The following is a 21130-nucleotide window of genomic DNA, read 5'->3' as shown; positions in this document are numbered from 1 at the left end:
ACTCGTCAGAATTAGTTCTTTTATTGGAAGGATGGATCATCTACCTCAAATTATGGACTAACCTCATACAGTTTCTTGCTCATACAATATTTAGAACCGTTTCAATACCAAAGGTTAAAAGAGAAACAGTTTTTTTTGTCGTTTATGAGTTTCTTCTTGGACTAGTATAAATACATCTTCCATAATGTCGAATAAAGATGGCTTTTCTGCTTCGACAAGCCATGAATCTCAACACGCATTCGTTCATATAAGTTCGATTATCGATCCCACAAACTGGTTGGTGAGATGGGCCACAGTAGATGTTACAATCTGAAGAAAACGAAAGGAAAAAGGCATATACTCCATGACTCATTTTTTAGTACAACCTCGTCCTTATGACGATTTGCTTTTCATATCGATTCTTAAGACCATCAAAATTATAAAAAAATAAGAATCAGGCCCTGGGTACGAGTTTATCCTGAGTAGAATTTTTCTAGCTTTTTTGAGATGCAATGAATTTTGAACACTTGAGAGCCCAAAGTTTGTGGGAAATTCAATTCGTTGCAACGTCGACCCCTTTCCCCAAAATTAATTTAAAAGCCTCCAAAAGAAAAATTTGATCACTGCAATTCCGAATCAAACTGCATAATATGTAGGAAAAACTTAACAGATACCTGTACAGAGCTCGTCATCTGCTGCAACTTTGACCGCCATGATCGGAATGCCTTTCAAACAGGAAACCTTTTGAAGAGCACAGAAATCCGAATAACGCCTCCCGTCACTTCCACACACTGCTCTCTTATCATTGCCATGGGAACATGGACCGCATGGTAATGAGGCTGAAAAAATGTTTTATAAATTGTAATGAAATTTCAAGCATTACTTAAAGAATTTTCTACAGTACATGAATTCTAATTCTGTTCCAAAAGATTGGCAGTCCCTACATTTTTAAACATCTCCAAGTAATGTGAGATCGAAAAAATATTTAACTAACCTTGCTGAAAAAATAATTTTGAGTAGATTGATGCAGAGCTTTGAAGAAATTTCTAAAAATTTGAAAATGAAGAAGAAGGAAAATGAAAATATTTTAAAACTTTTAGCAAATAATTTTCTAAAACTTTGAGCCCCGCTGATTTCAATTATCTTTTCTGAATTAAAAGTTACATCCCTCCGAAAAAGCTGCTACTGGGCAATAAATTGCTAAAAATTGTCAAAATGGACCTCTATTGCAACAGGTTGTAACTTTTCAACCTAATAAAGATATGAAAAATATTTGAATACATGAAATCGGCAAGGTATATATAACAAAAATTTTTGGTCAAGTAGAAAAAATCTTCTCTTTTTATCTTCATTTTCAAACTTTAAGAAAATTCTACAAAGTTTGCAAATGTATGGACTGCCAATTCTTATGCAAGATCTACTTTAATGGGATAAATTTTCGCGGGGATTAATTTTCGCGGATTTCGCGGATTTGGGTGTCATCCGCGAAAATAAGTCCCATTGTAAATTTGAAAAAGGCCCATCCGCGAAATATTTCTAAAAAAACTCAAAATATATTAAATAAATACTTTTCGAATGGTTACTTGCATCAAAGAGGCGCAAATAATGTGTATTTTAACAACCAACATGTATGATTTGACAGTGAAAGTCACAAAATCGTGAAAATATTGACACCCAATAGTGCCATCCGCGAAAATTAATCCCCGCGAAATCTTAAAATTTCGCGGATGAGCTCAACCGCGAAATTTAATCCCCGCGAAAATTTATCCCATTAAAGTAATGCAAACAGATCTGGAAACGTATAAAATGAAATTTCTGACCCAATAGAGAAAAAAACTTTTATTTATTTCTTCATTTTCTAATTTGTAGAAAACTTGAAGCATCCCTTTTAACCCTTTCCGGACAAGAGAAATGCATTTTTTGAAAAAGAATTTCCTTTTAATTTTCTACTCTTTCCAACGGTAGCTGAACGGGCTCTTGGGAAGGTTAGATCTCGATATTTATTGCTTTGAAGCTTGGTCACTAGTATGGCCCACCTCTTGGCACGTTCGTCCGGAAAGGGTTAATGATATTTTATTCCGTCAAAAGCAATCTTTGAATTTACGGCTTGTCAAAATTTTTGAACAAACTTTGTGTTCCACAGAGCCAAATCCTCTACTCTTGAAGTTTCAATTCGTTAGTTAAAAGTTTCCTTCCAAACTTGATCGAAAAACATACCCTCTGTGAAGATGACAAAAACCAAGAGCAAAACGATTCTCATTTCACACGACTTCATTTTATGAAGTGAAATTTAAAGAGAGTTGAAGTTTAAAATTCATTTTCGTTTATTTGCCAAAAAAAAGTTATTTTGGTGAGATTGTTGAAGAACACTCCAGCTGCATGTTCGAATGTTTACTTGACGAGATCTCGGTAACATCCAAATGAACGAATGGGATAGTCCATGTTGACACAACATTTCAGAAAAATAAATATTTTTCGAGGAGAACCTTTTTGGCATGAAGAAAATGACATAAAATGTACTTTTTGGTTTTTAAAGTATATTTTTGTTAAATAATCTCAGGAAATATAAGAAATTTTAATCAAATAAAATCAAAAAGATTGGTTTTTAACAAAGGTCGGTTGTAGCGATATAAGGGTTGGTTACCACGTAGGTAACTGACTTTTCGAATGCGATTCGAAAAATTTGCATATATTAACAAAAGCTTTTAAAAATAAGTACTAAAATTTTCTAATTATGGAAATAGTTATAAGGTTAATAATGACGAATAAAAAATAAAGCTTGTAAATTAATTAATTATCTCTAATTACAAAACAACACTACATCTCATTTCATCCGATGAATGAGGTTTTAGGATGGCGAATTGAAAAATCGATGGCTCTTTGGATCTTTCGACGAAGCGTGTCTAGAAAAAAAGGAATAAAGTCATAGAGTTTTAATATCAAGGTGAATCCAAAACAGTGAAGTTGGATTTCAAACGCCTTTCTTATATCTAACAGTTTGGCTATATACATGTGGCGTTCTAAATTTCTAAATAAACGCCATGGCTTTATCACAAAAGAATCGTTTGCGAGTGGGTTACCTTGGGTTCATGGCGTTGAACTTTCGGTCGGATCGACTTGGAGTCATGTCATCGATAGCGCCCAAGCGGGAGGTGGGAACAGGTTTGCATTCAGGAGTAGTGGGCGTGGCTGAAGCATAGTGAGGGTTGTAAGGAGGCGTTCGAACGTGTGGTCCTCCGCTCAACAACTGTGACCAGTAGTCCGATGGCATCTCTAACAGACGGGTGACAACCTGAAAAATAAACCAAATTATAATCAAATATCTAAAAAAACGCACCCTTCTTTAAGCTCCCCCTCGAATAAACGCCCCTCCTAAAAACTAAAAAAATTGAATTATTCCCGGGGCGTTTGTTCGAAGTAATACAATATTTTGAAAATAAGTTTCACCATGTAAAAACTTCTTCTCGTGAGTGCTTCTCTAACAAAGGACACACCTATAGAAACAATAACGAAGAATGGAAATACACGAAAAAACATACAACAGGTTGCGCTTTTGTGTCATCTAACATTTCCATGTGGGTTGGGTTGGACGAACGATGTCCAATAAGGGTTGGTCCAAACACTTTAGAGAGATTGGAGACGGACATTTGTGTTTCAGTAGAAGTGGCCACTTTTTGTAGATGGATGACGATGGCTGCTAACGTTTCTCTGTTGGCTTGTGGGAGCTCACTAACACATTGATACATTCCACTCAAACTGTCATCTTCATCAGTCAGCGCTTTAAAAGAAAGTTATCGACGTGTGAAAGTAAGGCTAACTGCAGTAGTAAGGACATCGACGATCTACTTAAAGAGTCAATAAAAAAACAACAGTAGATTTGAAGTGTAAAGACTAAATTGGACTGAAGATTCGAACCGAGGCATCTATTCCATTTGAGACGATCATAGGACACAATATGAAGATTGAAGGGTCAGACTCACCTGCAGAAACCATGAACGATTCATGAAGGGTGAATGTGACCAGAGGTTCACTCAATCCTCGTAAGAAATCTTTCAAGCAGCCACAAACCACATGAATGTCGTTAATCTTGTTCTAAAAAAAGAGCAAAATGGTTCAAAATCAATCCTCAACAAGAACAATATGGTACAACATCACACTTTTTCTCATTGATAGAAGATTGTGGAAATAACAAAAACTTACAAGATCAGGGTTTCGTCCACGAAGGAACTTTTCTTTCAATTCTTTCACGTCTCTGTCCATTCTGAGCGAAAAAAAGAAAGTCATTCTACTCGCTATTAAAACTGAATTGATTTTTTTTTTCTTTATTGAAACAAAGCCACGTGTACACTAGGAACATATATTACAAAACATTACTTAAACATAAAATATAGTCCCTCCCCCCGCTAGGAACTAACGTTATATCGCCAGAGGTACTAGACTATGTAAAAAAATAAATAAATAACTAAATAAATAATAGAAAAAAAAAAAGAAAAAAAAATCTTGGAGAAGGAAGCTACAGTTGTTAGGTAAAAGCCTAAAATAAAGCACCGCTAAACCTTCCAGTTTCGATAAGAAATTATACAACAGAACAAAGATTAGATTTATTTATATTTGAAGTCAAACTTTCATCCCCATATAATAAAAGCCGACAGAAAAAAGGAGGGTTAAGTGGCGGATGAAAAATAATGCCTAGGGTCTGAAGTTTGTCGAACAAAGATTGTCTTGCATGGGAATATATAGAGCAGTGCAGAAGAAAGTGTTGAGTGTTTTCAACAGAGTTAGTTCGGCAACCACAGAAAGGGTCTAAAGTGTCGCGGAAGCCATGTCTAAATTTATGCTCGTTGAGATGGCTGAAACCGACCCGAAGTCGATTAAGAAAGATTACTCCTTGAATGTCAGGAACATCAAAAACATGGGATTGCTTGGGTCTCAAAAATTCATAGATTGCTTTTTTGAAAGTTTTAATTGAAGGTAGATCTCGTATATTACCTCCCAGAACATTCCACTGAGATATGCAGTACGGAAAAAAAGTGTTACGGAAACGCTCAGTTCGTATATTAAGAGGATAAATAGGATTTCTTGTTCTAAGGCCACCTGGTGCTGTAAGTCTTACTGACAGGTAGTTGCGTAAATACGAAGGGGCTAAATTGTTAATAATTCCATAGAAGAATGTCATTCTTCTAGCAAAGCGCCTGTCAGCAAGACTTTCAAGACCAAGTTCTGAATACAGTTTTTCTTGAGACGTTCCACGAAAACAGCCTGTTATAGCAAGGCAGGCATTATATTGAATAGATTCAAACTTCTGCACAAAGGTAGCATTTCCTGGGCGGTCATATACGATATCACCATAATCAAGATGAGGCCTAATAAAAAAATTATAAATGGTTAGTAGAGATCTCCTAGGCACATGCTTGCGAAGTCGGTTAATAAGACCAATTCCTTTATTGGCCTTTTGTATCTTCTCATCTAGATGGCCATCAAAAGAAAGTTTTGAATCTAAGATTAAACCAAGATTAGACATTGTTTACAGGAAAAATATATACAGAATGACCATTAAAATGTTATTTAAATTATAATCTACATTCGTATCAAAGTATGACACTAAAGGCAATAAACCAAGATGTTTCTGGTACTCACTGGTCGCGATATTAGAGTTATTAAAGGATATTACTGGAGCATTAGGAGGAGTGAGTCTACAGGTAAAATAGACTTCAACAGCTTGCTTAGATGGGTCAGGGTTAAAAGACATCTTCCATTGATGAGCCCAATCAGTTATCCTGGAGAGATCTCTGTTAAGTACATCAAGGCTCAAGAGTTGATCAATCACAAGAGAGAATAAAGAGGTATCGTCAGCAAAGATCTTGGGTTTTGACTCAAGGTTTTCTGGGAGATCATTAATATAAATTAAGAAGAACAATGGACTAAGAATCGAGCCTTGAGGTACCCCTGCATTGATTCGCTTCCACTCAGATGTTTTCCCATTCAACACAACTCTCTGATGCCTATCGTCAAGAAAGCTGCGAATTAAGGAAAGCAACGGTCCAGTCACCCCATAAGATTTGAGTTTAAAGAGTAAGCCATCGTGCCACACCCGATCGAATGCCTTTGAAATGTCTAAAAACACCCCCCTGGTATCTAGAGAAGGATCTTTTGATTGATTTATTATTCCCAAGTACCGATCCATGACATGGCTTAAAACCTATCTTTCCAGATTTGAAAGTTCTAGACGTTACAAGTTAATACGAAGTGTTCTTATACTTTTTTATGAATTAAAAATGTATCGTCATAAAATTTGAATATTTAGTAGCAAATTTATGATAGTCTTTCAAAATTTATACTAAATTCTGTTTGTTCTGTATCCCGTCTTTTCACATTTTGTCTCTACAAGGAAAGAAACTTTTATCACTATTACCTACTAGCATTAATGTTGATGTTTAGAAAAATAAGATGACTTACCCTGGTACGCGGTAAATACCAAGCTCTCTCAGACCTCGTTTCTCTACTTCCTCGATACATGTTGTCTGAAAAGAAGAAACCAACGAAATTCTTATTGTAATGTCTCCAAAGAATTGGGACAAGCTAGAGTTTTTACAAGCTCTTATTTGATTTGGTTGGTCTTTAAGATGTAATAAAAGAATCTTATTACTTTTTCTTTAAATTTAACGCTATCACTTTAAATGACCAATTAGTGAAGTATCTTGTAAAAACTCCAAGGCATCTCAAAGGATTAGCGACGAGGTAAAATTACAAAGCGAAACGATACAAATACAAAACTCGCACTTCTTTTTCACAGTCAATTGCAAGGGTCAAGAAGAAAAAGTAAAAATGGCTTGGTTACTTACGACAATCTTGGGAACTTGTAAACCTGATCCAGATATGTAGCTTTCGATAGCGCCTTCTCGTTTACGCCCTGGCGTGTCCTTACTGGGTATGCATGGTAATGGGACTTTGTCTCTACATTCATTGTGACACATTGCTTTGCATTCTAGAAAAAAAAGATGCTAGGTGGATTAATATTCTAATTTTCCAAGAGTAAGACTCTTAATCTCGACTTTTATATAGGCCAAGAGTAAGTAAATAGGTCAAAGATCAATATAGATAGATAGATATACCTTTGCATTTACTGATGTGACTTCCAAAGCGAACTTTCTTGTTGCACTAAAAGAATAAGTAGAAATATTTCGAAATCACTACAAAACTACTTTTTAATTCGATTTTTTTATCAATATTTTAAAAGTTATCTTCCATTAAAAAACTGAAAAGAAAAATCACTCTGAGTTCCGTGGTTACGCACTAATCATATGTACAATAATGATTGAAAAATCTGAAGTTCGACTTGAGATTCGATTCTTTTAGAAGATTTCTTAAATTATAAATTTGATATAAGATATAAATTTGCAATCTTTCTTGAATTGAATGCATTACAAGATGATGAATGAGAATTACTTACAGGTCCCACAAGATTCCATACGAACAGCAACTTTGGGAACAAATTGATGAGCTTGCAACTTTTTGCCAGACCTTGGCGTGTTCAATGTGTTGAACTTCTTCTTTGGATCAGGAGTCCTAGAGTGAAAATAATTACAATTAACTACAAGAGGTTACGAGAAGGGGGAAATCAACGGGTTGGTTATTTTCACAAAGAAATTTTTTCCAAATTTACTTGTAGAGCATTTAGAGTGTAACATTACACATTAGTACAAAACAAAGATAAAACCATTTTTACTTACAACATACTGTCCAAGTTTGGGTAAAGGTTTGGAACGGTCATTTGTTTTGTCAATCCCCTGAAAGAAAAAGACAATTTCATTACTAGCTGAAGAGGTATAAACTGTCTTACGTATACGTTGAGGTTGGTGTGTATGTGTGGGAGATGTGAAAATCAGTCAGTCAGTTTGTCGTTCAGTCAATGTGATTCGATCGTACTTGTTGATGGGTGGTTTGGAAGGAGAGGGATGTTGAAATGATTGATGATGGTGGTGACGGTTATTTGAATGATGGTTTTCTGGTTTTGGTTGGAGTGGTGGCTGTTGCTGTTGATGTCTTGTCAAAGTAAAAGGTCTGCAAAATGGAGTTTGAAATAAACCATGATTCACTAATGAGGGGTTGTGTCAATGTCATTTTAGATAACTTTACAAAAAACCTGCCGGTGGCACAAGGACAAGGCAAGGTGATGAATGGAATTGAAATTCCACAAAACACAAAACTGCATGGAAAATGGCTTGCTTTTAACCAATGGGTAAACAAAAAACTGAGCACACCACAAACGAGCACAATTGAGTTCAAAATTTCAAATACAGGAAAAAGGAAGGCAGAAGAACATACCTTGGTGTTGAACAATTTTCTTTATCATATTCGTCAGACATGTCCGCTAAAATGAAATTAAAGTTTATTGTGAATTAGTATTACCATTAGTAATAATCATTACATTTCGATTTTACACTAGTGAATGAATCTTAAAAAGGATAAACATACTAGTGGAGTGGTGCATTATTATACTTACTGGTACTTTGAGCTCGAACATGACCTCTAGAGGGAGGACGTTTGCCACTTTGTGAAGGTGGACGGGAAAAATCTTTATCTAATCTTTCAGCTTTTTTTGGACTCTTTGCTGGGCTTCTCCCACCAGTAACAGTGACGTGTGTTTCAATGGTTTTATGGACCTATAAAAAAAGGACACAAAAAATAAGATTTTGAACATTTCAAAAACTGCTTGTCTCACACAAAATTCTGTAAAAAGAAAAGTTCTAGATTCTCTTTGAACAAAATCTAACTTAATTAAATTCAAGTCTGTTTAAATCTTTCATACGATAGAAACAACTTCAGACTGACTATTGTTTATAAATATCTGTTACAAAGAAACAACCGAACAATTTTATAAGTAACCTGTCTATATACTTTCTCTTCAGGTACATAATATCTGGTTCTTTTCTTTTTAAACTTGCGTGCAGGTTTCTAAAAATGAAATACATTTAAAAACACTATGAAAAACAAGCTTTTACTATATTATCAGTAATCAAAGATAAACACCATCTTATGAAGCTTTTAATAAATAACCTTCAAAAACATAAATACACAAAGGGATAAAAATCAGGGAGAAATTAAGTTTACCTCTTCAGAAACACGAGTTTTCTTTACTTGATATGTGCTCAACTATAAAAAGAAAATATTAGCAAGTGAATTAAATATGAAGCTCAAAATTGTTGATTGGTAAGTTGAAATAGCCTCAAAACTAATTGTTGTGGATAAACTGAAAAAGGGCAAAATTAATTGAAGCCTTCACAAATTCATTGGGTGATTAACCAAACAATAAAACCTGAAGTCTTACTTCACTTTCTGTCGAATCAACTTCATTCAAAGGTGGTGCTGTTGGAAGACCCTAGAATAATGGAAAGATTATTTGATTGGTTAGTTGTAACAAGCAAAAAAATTCGGTCTTATTTTAGTTGAAATTGAATATCATAGGTATCATAATCATAGGCAGAAAAATTGAAAATACTTTTGCATACCCTTTTATTGGATCTACGACGACCATTTCCAAGTACAGAGCCACCTGTCAGGTCCTGAAAATCGATTGAATATACAATATCATGAAGAATTTAGGATCCTCAGCAGTAGAAATCATTTCTAAAAATCTTACTTTACACTTTTAAGAAACAAAATACAAGTTAAACTGGATCCTAGAGATTGACTCTTATCTAAATCTGAATCAATTCAAACAAAAAACATGCAGCTAGTCAGTTTATAATATGACTTTATTCAAACCTGACAATACAAATTTACATTCTGAATACCACTATCTGGCTACAAACAATCAAACTAAGCTGGGGAGCAGAAGCTTGTAAGTTCATCTCAGAGAGTTAAATCCCCTATCCCCTAAATCCTCAAAATTTTCTGTTAAAATAGAAACTGCTATAGCTGCATGTTTAATTGTTTGAAACCTTTACAAACGAACTAGATTATATACAAAAAATAAAATCTTGACTTCCATAAATAAAATTATTTCATTAAAAATAAACTCATTTTCTATACAATAAAACTCTCTACACTGTCTGGTCAACTTTTAACGATGATAACAACGTTGTTGTTGGCATACCAAAATATCATCTTCTGTATTGTCGTATTCAGATGCCGGTAAATCAAATGATGATTCGTCAAGTGTGTAACTGAAATGAAAGGAAAATTTTGTTTATACTTTCATGCTCAGTTTATGTCATTTTAAAAAAGAATCCTCATTTAAAGGACCAACTATCTAACATTCTTAACAATCTGAAAAAGCTCCCTTTTTAAAGCAAATCACCAAAAAGCACCTTTCCAGAGAGTAGCTAAAAAAATATTATCACCTTTGGTTAATCAGGTCTGCTTGTTGTTCGTTGTCAACTCGCTGTCCAACCGTATCGTTGATTTGCTGTTGCAATTTATCGAAGACCAATTTTGTATCTCCACTTCCGTCTTTGTCCAAGAGTAATTCTTTGATTAATTGAAGTTGGCGAGCCTAACAAAAAAAACATGATTGTATAAACTTTGAGTTCAGAGTTGAGGCTTACTAAAAAAATTACACCTTCTATAACAAATTTCAGAGTAAAAAGCTACATGCATGCTGAATGGACCTACCTGAAGATTAATAATACAACAATAGTATGAAAATGCAGAATAATACGAAGAACAACTCGAGAAAATCAAGAAATCTCAGCTGTTCTGGCAATTTTTAAATAGTTCCAGCATCAAAAAACAATTTTATTGAAAATTGAAACATACTTGATGGTGGGCATTGCTATTAATAATGTTTTTGAATGAAAAAACAACCAATTATAAGGAAAAGAATGGCGATTTCCGGCATAAACTCGGCCATGTTTTGGGTTTTTTTTCGAAAATTGGGCTCCATCACATTTTGGGCATTGCCATTTTGCATCTTTGTGCCAAAAATCAGAAAAAACTAATGAGCCAATCCTGAGAAAAGTTGGTAACAAACGAACGAAAGGACGAACACAGGTTAATTTATAGGACCTCCACCCTACCGGGGTATAGGTCCAAAAAGCTAGTTAATATCAAACTTTCAAAGTAGTAACCAGACAAAAATTCCTGAATAAACAAGGCTTCGATAGAAATTTATGCTATTTACCATGTGGTCTACAGATTGTTCAGCTTTCAGTCTCTTCTTAATCTCTGCATCGAGTTGATGTCTAAATAACAAAAATTTGAATAAAAGTTGGGATGTGTTTGATTAAAAATGAATTTTAGAATGTTTTGTGATTTCAGGCAGCCAATTATCTTATTTTAAGTTTATAAGCAGGCTACAAGGACCCATTAATTCAAATGAAACACAAGTTCAAGTCAACGTGTGATATTACCTTGCCATATTTAGTTGGATATCAAGAGTGTCCTTTGATGCCTGAAAAATAAATTTGAAATAATTAAAATTTAAAGTCAAAAATCATTTCTTCCTCAAACAAGTTCATAGTTGTATTTTCACACTTTAAAAAACGTATACCCTTGTTGTGGTATAAATTTTCTACTGGGCAATCTCTGAAATAACAAAGATATATGTTGTGCAACTTTGAGGTGTGCAAAAATAAAAACTTTTAAATTTTTTTAAACGATAAATTTGCTAAAATCATACCTTATATTTTGCCATATATTTTTTCATTTCGTGATTTTCCTCCTCCACATGTTGCCATTTCTTCCTACTGTCTTCTTGATGTTTCACAAACTTCACAAACTCTGAGAATGGGAGGATAACGAAAACAATTTTTAAACAGATGTTTCAAATGCAGGGCAGTCCAAAAAAACTTTGGATGTTTGGTGACATTTTTTAAAGCTATCAAAACGACCTGTAAGGTTGATCTTAATTTACTCAAAATTGGGGATAACCCAACTTAAGTTTTGATGTAATACTTTTACATTTGAATAATTGGTTCAAAAGTTATGATCATTATTTTAAAGTTAAAAATCACTTCTTAAAAAGTGTAAAAAAACTTCAAAAAAAGGAGATTAGAATCCTGTTTGATTTGTTTTCTATTTCTTTCTTTTCTTTGTTTCAATTAAAGGAACACGGATTTTTACTTTTACTATTATTTCTCCCCATCAAATTTAGGACCCTCCCAGCGCTCCGGAAACTTCCGGAGTTTTCCGAAGCAGCTAAAAAACACTATTTTTCTCTCTGGAAAGTTCTGGAGCTCTTCCGGAGCAAGTGATTTTAACACATTCTAAAAAACCGTTTAAACATGGTTACAAAAAATATTCAAAATATTGATATGATGGTTCAGCCATTAATGAAATTGAATTTGTGACATTATATTCGGAAGCATCACTGGTAGAAATATTGAAAAAATTAAAAAACACAAGGTTTCACTTCCATGAGTCGGCTGATTTTTTAAATACACGTGTGTGCAGTTAGTTTTCACATGATTAGCAGAGCGAGTGCTATCGTAATCATTACCACGGATATCTTCTCCGGAACGTTACGGAGTTCCGGCACGCATGTCTAATAAGGAAATGCTGTGTCAATACAATGTTCGATCGGAGAAATAAGTTTTACCAATGTCTAAACTTTTGACTATATCTAATGATTAGTAAACCTTTTTAAGATTTGTAAAAAGCTCTTTACTCCCAAATAGTTCTAGAATAAACCCTGAAAATCCCAAGATAATTGATAAAATATTAAATCTTTAAAGAAATTCACAAAGAAAAAACAAACCTTAAGCAAAGAAATTGCCTTTATACAGTAGCTCATTTTTCCATGAAAAATAGAAAAACTTTTGGATATTTAAGTTCCCCAAACATTGCAGAATCTTTTAGTACACCAGGGCTGCAAATAAGCGTCGGTCATCGGTCAATGTCCGACTGAAAAAGCTATTTGACCGACTGAAAATCTTTTGTGTTGGTCGTGATGTCCGAATGAAAAAAGGAATAAACCATTAACTTGAGAGTTGAAAATAAATCTCTTACACCCCTGTCTCTTACTCAGCCTATTCTTTTAATACTCGCTTCCTTTGTAGCTTTCAGGGTGTTTCTAAGTTAACTTTTATCAACTTGCTTTCTTCGTTACTTTCTTTGTTTCTAAGATCACTTTTATCAACCCGCTTTCTTTATAACTCTTTTAAGGGTGTTTCTAAATTACTTTTGTCAACTTGCTTTCTTCGTAACCTTCTTTGTTTCTAAGATCACTTAATTATCAATTTGCTTTCTTTGTAACTTTCAAGAGTTTTTTTAAGACCATTTTCATAAACTTGCTTACTTCATAACTTTCAAGAGTGTTTCTAAGTTAACTTTTATCAACTCGCTTTCTTCGTTACTTTCTTTGTTTCTAAGATCACTTTTATCAACCCGCTTTCTTTATAACTCTTTTAAGGGTGTTTCTAAATTACTTTTGTCAACTTGCTTTCTTCGTAACCTTCTTTGTTTCTAAGATCACTTAATTATTTGCTTTCTTTGTAACTTTCAAGAGTTTTTTTAAGACCATTTTCATAAACTTGCTTACTTCATAACTTTCAAGAGTGTTTCTAAGTTAACTTTTATCAACTTGCTTTCATCGTAATGTCAAAAGGTGTTTCTAAGATCACTTTTATCGAATCAATTTCTGTTATATACAGTAAGGCAACTACTTTTTTATTTTCTGGTTTACGGGCTTTTTGAGGTAAAATTTAGGAGAGAAGGATGGAAAAAAATTGACCTTTTGATTTTTTTTTATTTTCTTTTTTAGAATCTAAAATCGGAGGAAATTAAAAAATAAAATTTTATGAAATTTCCTCAAGCTGCCAAGTGAGCAGTCAGAGCTCAAAATAAACAAGTTTCTCTGCAACAACTCTCACACGTGCAGAAAAAAATTTCTCTTGAAAAAAAAATCTGATCTGTTCAAAACAGTACAAAGAACAATCGTTATAATAGCAATTTTATAGGAAAAAGAAAGAGACTTTTAAAAAAGAATAGCAGAAATGGTTTATTATTTGTTCTCTACTTTCATTTTAACAATGGTTTTCAGTTAAACAATTTAATTAGCCTTTCATCTTTCATCTTTTTATACCTACTCTCAAATTTCAACAGTAAAATCAGAGAAAGGATTTTAAATAAAAGAGATTATAAAAAAAGAAAGAAATGAAAAAAGAAAAAGAAATGGGAAGTAAATCCATTGGGGAAATTCCATTAAAATAATGGGGAAGTTCCCTGGCATTGGGGGAAGGATCAAAAGTATCTTCACAGCTGTGTTATATCATTACGATATCTAAACCCTCTCTCTCATTCTCTTCTTTTCTGTTTAAAGTAAAGTTTTTTTATTTCTTTCCTCTTTTTTGCATGTCGGAGGAGAAAAAATAAATAAAGGTTTTTGAAATCTCTATTTTATTTTTATTCGATTTAAGCAAAAATAACATCGGCGGGCCCGTAAACCAATAAATAAAAAAGTTTTTGCCTAACAAACTGTTCAAAGGTAACTTTTATTTTTCCTACTCGCTTTCTCCGTATTTAAAAAAAATTATATACACTGAATGACCGACAGGTTTTTGAGTTTGACCGACAGGATTTCATTTCTGTCGGACATGATGTCCGGTTGACTAAAAATATTTTATTTGCAGCCCTGGTAAACATGGCAAAAGAAAAAGAAATAATCAAAACCTTAAAATCAACTGAATTCTTTCAATAATCATAAACATAAAAAACGTCCTTTTGCCATTTTATTTTTTGAAAATGTGAAGTCGGAACTTCTTGTGACGTAACAAATAAATTTTCAACATCCGATGAAAATACGCGATTTGTATCACGCGGTAGAAAAAGTCATGTGACAGCAATTTCCATAGAATGGCTGTTCCGTTATACAGGCTTCGGCATAAGAAAAAAAAAGGCGTGTGATCATCGCACGCCTACATAGTAATTTTTAGTAATTTAGGCAATTCCTAAGAATGATCTTTCTTTCATCTACATAAAAACTAGACAACAGGAAAGAAGAAAGTGTATATTCAATCTTCATATTTGAAAAACAAAAACAGAAACCAAAAGAGCACTGAATAATCACGAAGGAGAATACTTTACTTTAGGAAAACAAATGAGAAGAAGAATCATGCAGCAAAAGTAACTTTTAAGAAGAGCTAGTTTATTGTCATAAACCAACGACCTCATAAACATAGCATGCGAGAGGGAAGGAAAAAGATTTGAGAGAGGAAAAATCATACATCAAAAGTGATTTTTTTAAAAAGGTTTTAGAGAGACGAAAAATCGTGCAGCAAAAGTTATTTTTGAGAAAGGCTTGTTTATTGAAGACCAAAGCATAGTATGAGAGAAAGAGGAGAGAGAAGTAGGCTACGTCATATCTTCCTTCGTTTCGAGCGTAAAACTCCTACTCTTCGGGCTATGAGCACTGCTCTTGTTTTGAATATTGAAATTCTCCAGATAAATCGCATGCGCACTGAGGTTTTAATGAAATAATAGAGAGTTTCGAAACCTAAGCCAATCAGCTGTGTTTTAAACACTCTTTTATTTAAAATCTCTATTGATAAACATCTTTTGTGAATGTTGTCTATTATGTTTAAACCTATTAATAAGCAATTCCCGGTGGGGGTCACTAGTGGCCGCCTATAGCAGTGCCTATAGACCAAGAGTAAGGCCTAAAAGCCTGGATCTGTCTATTGTGTAGACTAAGAGAGATGATGTGTATCCATTAGAGTAACTTTTTAATAAGAAATTTTGTATACATATAGCAGTTTGAAAGAGTAAAGGAAAGTTTATCTTTCATCTATTTGGTTCTTATGATTAAAGTAGAAAATGATATTTGATCTTCTGAAAAAATATTTCTAGAATAAATTTTTGCACGTGCGATTGATCGCACGCCTCGCTAGGTTTTCATGATTTATGGCGTGTGATAAATTGCACGCCTAAAAGGCTTTTAGGCGTGTGCGGAGGCGTGCGTGTGCGATCGCACGCCTAATATGCCGAAGCCTGGTTATATTTATAGGATAAGAATACAAAGATATAACCAGGGGGCTATATCATTAGCTGGGGCTTCTTGAGGCTAAGCTTTTAGGGCAATGTTTTTGTTTTTCTGAAGCATATAAGATAGAAGAAGACCAACTGTGTACTGAAAAGGGGAAATTAGGGGAACAATTCTATCAAAAATTATTGGCAAAGAAAGTCACCTTTTGAGGTCGAAATTATAGTTTTTCTTTCATAACTTTTTATTGCAGTACCCCCGTCTTATCCTGGTTTGACAACGGGTAGTCAACCAAGTACATAACAAACATACAGGAATGTTTACACATGGACAGGATAAGTTTCCACGAAGCCCCAGGAAGAACAAAAGTTGGATTTGGCTGAAAATGGCTGAAATTGAATCTTTATATCTTTTTTGGTAAAAGCTATGGTAATTCTGTTTGGCTATAGAGTACCCTGCCCAGTTGGCGACCGAAATTTTTTGATTCAAATTTTTCACTTACTTTTTACTTTTTTGAAAATCCTTTTCGACCAACAGTTCGACAACTTTTAACATGCTCTTCGTGTTTGTTTTGATTTTTTATTTGAGGCGATCTTCTTAGAATTAAAAACTTTCGAAGCGAGCGGTACTAGTGCCCAGTTCCCGACCGACGTACCAGTCTGCGACCGATCGCGAGAAAGAAAAAATCAGTGCTCTACTTGCAGGTAAGGTCATATTAATTGATCAGGATGATAAAAATACTCATAAGCTTTCCGGTATTACATTTCCCTTCGGCATGTTTTTTCAGAATTTTTCTTCAAGTTGCCATTTTTTTCTAAAGTTTGTTTTTGTTTTGTTTTGAAAGTGGCGGTCTATGGAGAGTCTTCATTTTTTGAGTTTGGTCGGTCGCAGACTGGACGTCAAATTTCGAAGCTGATTGCATCAACTTTTTTATCAATATTTCAAACGAAGAAAACTGTATCGAGCTGATTTTTACAGAAATGCTTTCTAACATATGCATCGTTTTGGACAAGTATTTTTTGGAGTGGGAGTTGAAGCGTTTTTTCTTACGAAGCTTTTTTGTCCACAGGTAGCCATTTTTTATTTTTTTCAAAAAATCCGGGTTTTTCATGTGCTTCCGCGCAAAGTTGGATCTTTCGGATTCTACTCGTTCTTTTCTAGAACTTTTTTTACACAGTACGGGAAATAGGTCAAGGCAGATTACTACCAAAAGAAATTCTCCAGAGGTTTGTTTTTGTATGACTTTTCTGGGTTCAAAGACGTTCGGTCGCCAACTGGACCGGTCGCCAACTGGACCGGTCGCCAACTGGGCAGGGGACTCTATGAAAAGCTTATTTTATTCCTTGTCAAGATACTTTTTATTTGAAATTGGTTGCTTTACCAAACAAAAAGATATTAGAATGTCTTGACAGGTCATTTTTTCATTTTTGTGTCATTTTGGTCAGCTGAACGGATTGACGCATAACCATTGTTTTGTCTTTTGGAACACGGGTGCCGGTGCAGACCAATCACTGAAAATCTACCTCCGGAACACCGGAAGTGCTACGGAACTTTGCAGTGTTCCGGAGCATGAAAAAAACAGCACTTTTTGCTCCGGATGTTTCCGGAGCGCCCAGAGAGGGTCCTTCAAAAATTTCAAATTTCATTTTCCCTCATACCTCAAAACCAGACGGGACCAATCGAACATTCGATTGTGATCAAAGTAATCGATAATGATCGATGATAATCAAATTTATTGATTAGTACCGTCTGGTCAAAAAATGGGGTAAAATCAGAATCTTTTCTCCTTATAATTTATAAAAAAGATTCTGATTTTGCCCCATTTTTCTTTATAATTGCCCCCGCAGGAGCGCAGCGACGAGGAGGCACTCATAGTTTCACGCATAGATATTGGACTGGAATCTCGAAATTTTGTTGTTTTTTTGTTTTGTCGCGCAAGCATCCCCGTAGTTAGTCTCTTCCGTAAATGTTCGGTTTTTTTTCCGGGACGGCAGTTGCTAGCCTAAAAACTTCTTTTTTATAGCAGGCGCCGCGGGCATTTTACTCAGCTTTCGAGAGTAGATTCTATTCCGCTTGTAGAATTTTGCCCGATTGGTCAACATGCAGGAAATGGAATGGAGAAGTTTCTGGAAGTTTTCTTAAATTCAAGCTCTCTCCTCATGCAGTCAAAACGCATTTATGATTTACTTTTGACTTTGGGATTAAACAAAACAGTTTATCCCCAATAATGAACAATGATTACAATGATAATAGTAGAACAATGATTGAATATGGATAAAAGTGATTATTGTTGGTGGTTGAATTGGCAACCAAACTGTAACTATAAATGGTAAATGGTACTTCGACAGTAAGTACAAATATTTTTTTTTCTTGTCTACTTTTATAAGACTTGGTTTTATTAATCTTTATGTTTATTAACCTGTGTTCTTGTTGATACTTACCAGGCACTATTTGGGAAATTATTATCAAAGATTGAAAGAAACTTTTGTGAACTATTTTTGAGGAAATTTCAGTACACTCACCATATTACATCTAATTTCATGTTTCTTATTTTTCCCTTTAAGCTTTTTATGAATGAGGATTTGTTTACATTGACAACGCAATATTACCTCGTTACTGCTACTATTACCACGTTACGTCATGATTTTCCATCCTTCTACACGATATTGCTGTTACAACTGCAAGATAACTGGCATATCTTTTTATTGTAAACAATTTTGTCCATGAGATCCCTTATCATGTCGTTGGAAAAAGTCCTGAATGTACGCTATTTCCTGTTAATACCTGCTTCCTGCTCATCAATATTGCCTCGTTACTGATACTATTACCACGTTACGTCCTATCATCTTCCATCCTTTACACGACGCTGTTACAGCTTCTAGATCACTGGTAAATCCATTTAATGTAAACAATTTTGTATCACGATATCATTTGTTAAACCGTTGGAAAAACTCCTAAGTACGTTGTTACCTGTCAATTTTTGGTTCCTGCTCGTTATGTTTCTGGCTCATAGCATTTCTTATGCTGTTTGGTTCTACTATGTTTCATTTACCTTAAGGGAAGAAATTTTCGCGAGAAGAAATTTTCGCGGAATTTAATTTCGCGAATCAGAGTTTTAAAAATGGCAAATTTCGCGGAATTTAATTTCGCGAATGAGTCGATTTCAAAAGTTTCACGGAATTTAATTTCGCGGTTGAGGGAATCATTTGTCTACGAAAAGCCCTATTTTGCCCTAAAAAGACCAATTTTAGGGGTGATTTTTTTAATTGTGAGAATATTCGTGTTTCGCGGAATTTTATTTCGCGGTTTAGCCATTTTGGTGTGTTTCGCGGAATTTAATTTCGCGAATTACACCCAAATTCGCGAAATTAAATTCCGCGAAAATTTCTTCCGCGAAAATTTCTTCTCACGAAAATTTCTTCCCTTAAGGTATATTTCAAATTGGTTGAAATAAATATAGTTGCATGTCTTTTGACTGGTTTAGTATCTATGTAACTGTCTGTAATTGATTCTACCTGGACACTTTTCCTAATGAATGTTTTAAGATTCGTATTTTATTCTTTGTAAAAAGTAATTCACATGTTTAGAAAAAAATATGTTTCATTTATGTTAGCTTATTCATTGATATCTCAAAGAAAATGCTGTTGAGAAGAATCATTCTAACTATTCCAAATCATTTCCAAACTTTTGCTATAAAGCATTAAAAAGCCTTAATTAGCATTAATTAGTTTTTACAAGCATTTGTACAAGCGGGTGGCAGTTAGTGAAAGCTATGGCTAGTATAAAGTAAAGGGGGGGGGGAGGACACTTTATGATGATGACCTCCCCCATCTCCTTTTGGATTTTTTTCTGGAAGAGCCTAATCATCAGGGTTTAATATAAAAATTCTTACCAGTTTCTATTCCTTCTGTTAATACGTTGGTGCATCTGATGAGCTCATCATACTTTTTAACTACACTTCCAGCCATTATTTCTTGAGATAGAGCTTTCTTGGTGTCTTTGCTGTTGGCCGAGGAGCGTTGTGTTTTCTTCATGGCGAAGTCAAATCTGGCCAAACTTACTAAGAAATCTTCGACTTTGGAAGGTTTGAGAAGATGTTAAAAAACGATTATTTGGAACTATCTAGACAGACTACCAAATTTTAAGATAAATTCAAACTTAGTTGCTTGATTGCTGCCATTTTATACCAATGTCAGTGTCATTTGGGAATATCTCACTTGGGATTTTAAAAATTTAGTGTGTGACCACACACGTAAACATTAAAATCTGTTCGCGCTATCATTTTCTTGACCAATCAAATGACAGGATAATTTGGAGGGGGAGGCGGAATTTTGGGCGTTGATTCTTAGCACAAGATGGGCGGGTGCGTTATAGCACGCGGTTGGGAATGACACCAATGAAGTATAAGCTAGACTAGTAAACTAGTCGTTGAAAACAGACCCATATACAAAAAATTCAAGCTCCAAATAAAAAGACTCGAAGAGGTGAGGTTGCGTGTCTTTTCTGAAATTCAACGACTAGAAGCTTCTTCCCTCAAAAAACGTTGTTTAATTTTACAACCTTTTTTAGGTTTTTGAGAATCCATCCAACTTTTTTGACTAAATGATATTTCATAGTAACATTAAACATGGGAACATATAAATAAATGAGCATTTCCAAAAATGCAATAAACAGAAAGAAAAATAAATGCAATTCCGCCCGGGTCAGACATACAGAAATCTGTATGTCTCTCCTTACGATTTTAGGTGAAGAAAAAAAGGCGTTGGAAGAAGCTTCTAGTCGGTTATTTTCCTTTTCTCTCACGCGCGCTGAATATTTAATTAGTGTTTACATTATTTAATTGTCAGTTTTATTATAAGTAATAACCGACTAGTTTACTAGTCTAAGTATAAGCCCGAAGGGCTAGAAGTCAATCTCCTTGGTAGGATTTGAAGCCAACAAATCCTACCAAAGCTGCGCGGCTTTGAGCGGCTCGCCTGGTTTTTACACAAATGACAGATTGAAACTAAAATTTACCGCTAAATTTCGAAAAAAATATCAATCGTAAACAAAGGAATTGCTAGATTCAATCTGTCGTCAAAAATGCAGCGCATTTTTTAAGGCTTCACTTTTTCCTGCCTGAGAAAGGTTAGATATTGAACTCTAGCCCTTCGGGCTTTAAACTCAATGGTTGACACGACGTTTTTTTATCACCGGGCGGGCACACGTTTTTTTCATAAGAAGAACGAAAAC

General features: G+C 34.4%; 2 protein-coding genes and 1 long non-coding RNA gene across 3 annotated transcripts; 1 reads left to right on the top strand and 2 right to left on the bottom strand.

Moving 5' to 3' along the window:
• Window positions 1–58: 58 nt before the first annotated feature.
• LOC136816904 (turripeptide Gli9.1-like) lies at window positions 59–2258 on the bottom strand. Its single transcript, XM_067073240.1, has 3 exons — window positions 2197–2258; window positions 654–818; window positions 59–309 (listed from the first exon to the last, which is right to left on the bottom strand). Exons 1-3 carry the CDS (start codon window positions 2252–2254, stop codon window positions 143–145), a joined length of 390 nt encoding a protein of 129 aa, XP_066929341.1. The 5' UTR covers window positions 2255–2258; the 3' UTR covers window positions 59–142.
• Window positions 2259–2752: 494 nt separating this feature from the next.
• On the bottom strand, window positions 2753–20027 carry LOC136816901 (rac GTPase-activating protein 1-like). The gene is given in 24 exon segments (XM_067073238.1): window positions 2753–2882; window positions 3060–3271; window positions 3519–3757; window positions 3960–4071; window positions 4180–4240; window positions 6436–6500; window positions 6822–6964; window positions 7092–7137; window positions 7430–7503; window positions 7505–7545; window positions 7710–7766; window positions 7906–8040; window positions 8305–8350; window positions 8483–8642; window positions 8866–8934; window positions 9091–9132; window positions 9308–9358; window positions 9489–9542; window positions 10076–10145; window positions 10323–10474; window positions 11102–11162; window positions 11331–11371; window positions 11600–11700; window positions 19791–20027. Coding segments are annotated over 24 exon segments (2229 nt in total). The 5' UTR covers window positions 19933–20027; the 3' UTR covers window positions 2753–2827.
• LOC136816902 (uncharacterized) lies at window positions 18157–18551 on the top strand. Its single transcript, XR_010847998.1, has 2 exons — window positions 18157–18245; window positions 18463–18551. It is a non-coding gene; the product is annotated as an uncharacterized lncRNA (long non-coding RNA).
• Window positions 20028–21130: the final 1103 nt, after the last annotated feature.

This window comes from Clytia hemisphaerica, unplaced genomic scaffold (assembly GCF_902728285.1).
Source record: "Clytia hemisphaerica strain Z4C2 unplaced genomic scaffold, Clytia hemisphaerica genome assembly, whole genome shotgun sequence".
Taxonomy (NCBI): domain Eukaryota; kingdom Metazoa; phylum Cnidaria; class Hydrozoa; order Leptothecata; family Clytiidae; genus Clytia; species Clytia hemisphaerica.
This window is presented reverse-complemented; position numbering and strand designations above follow the sequence as displayed.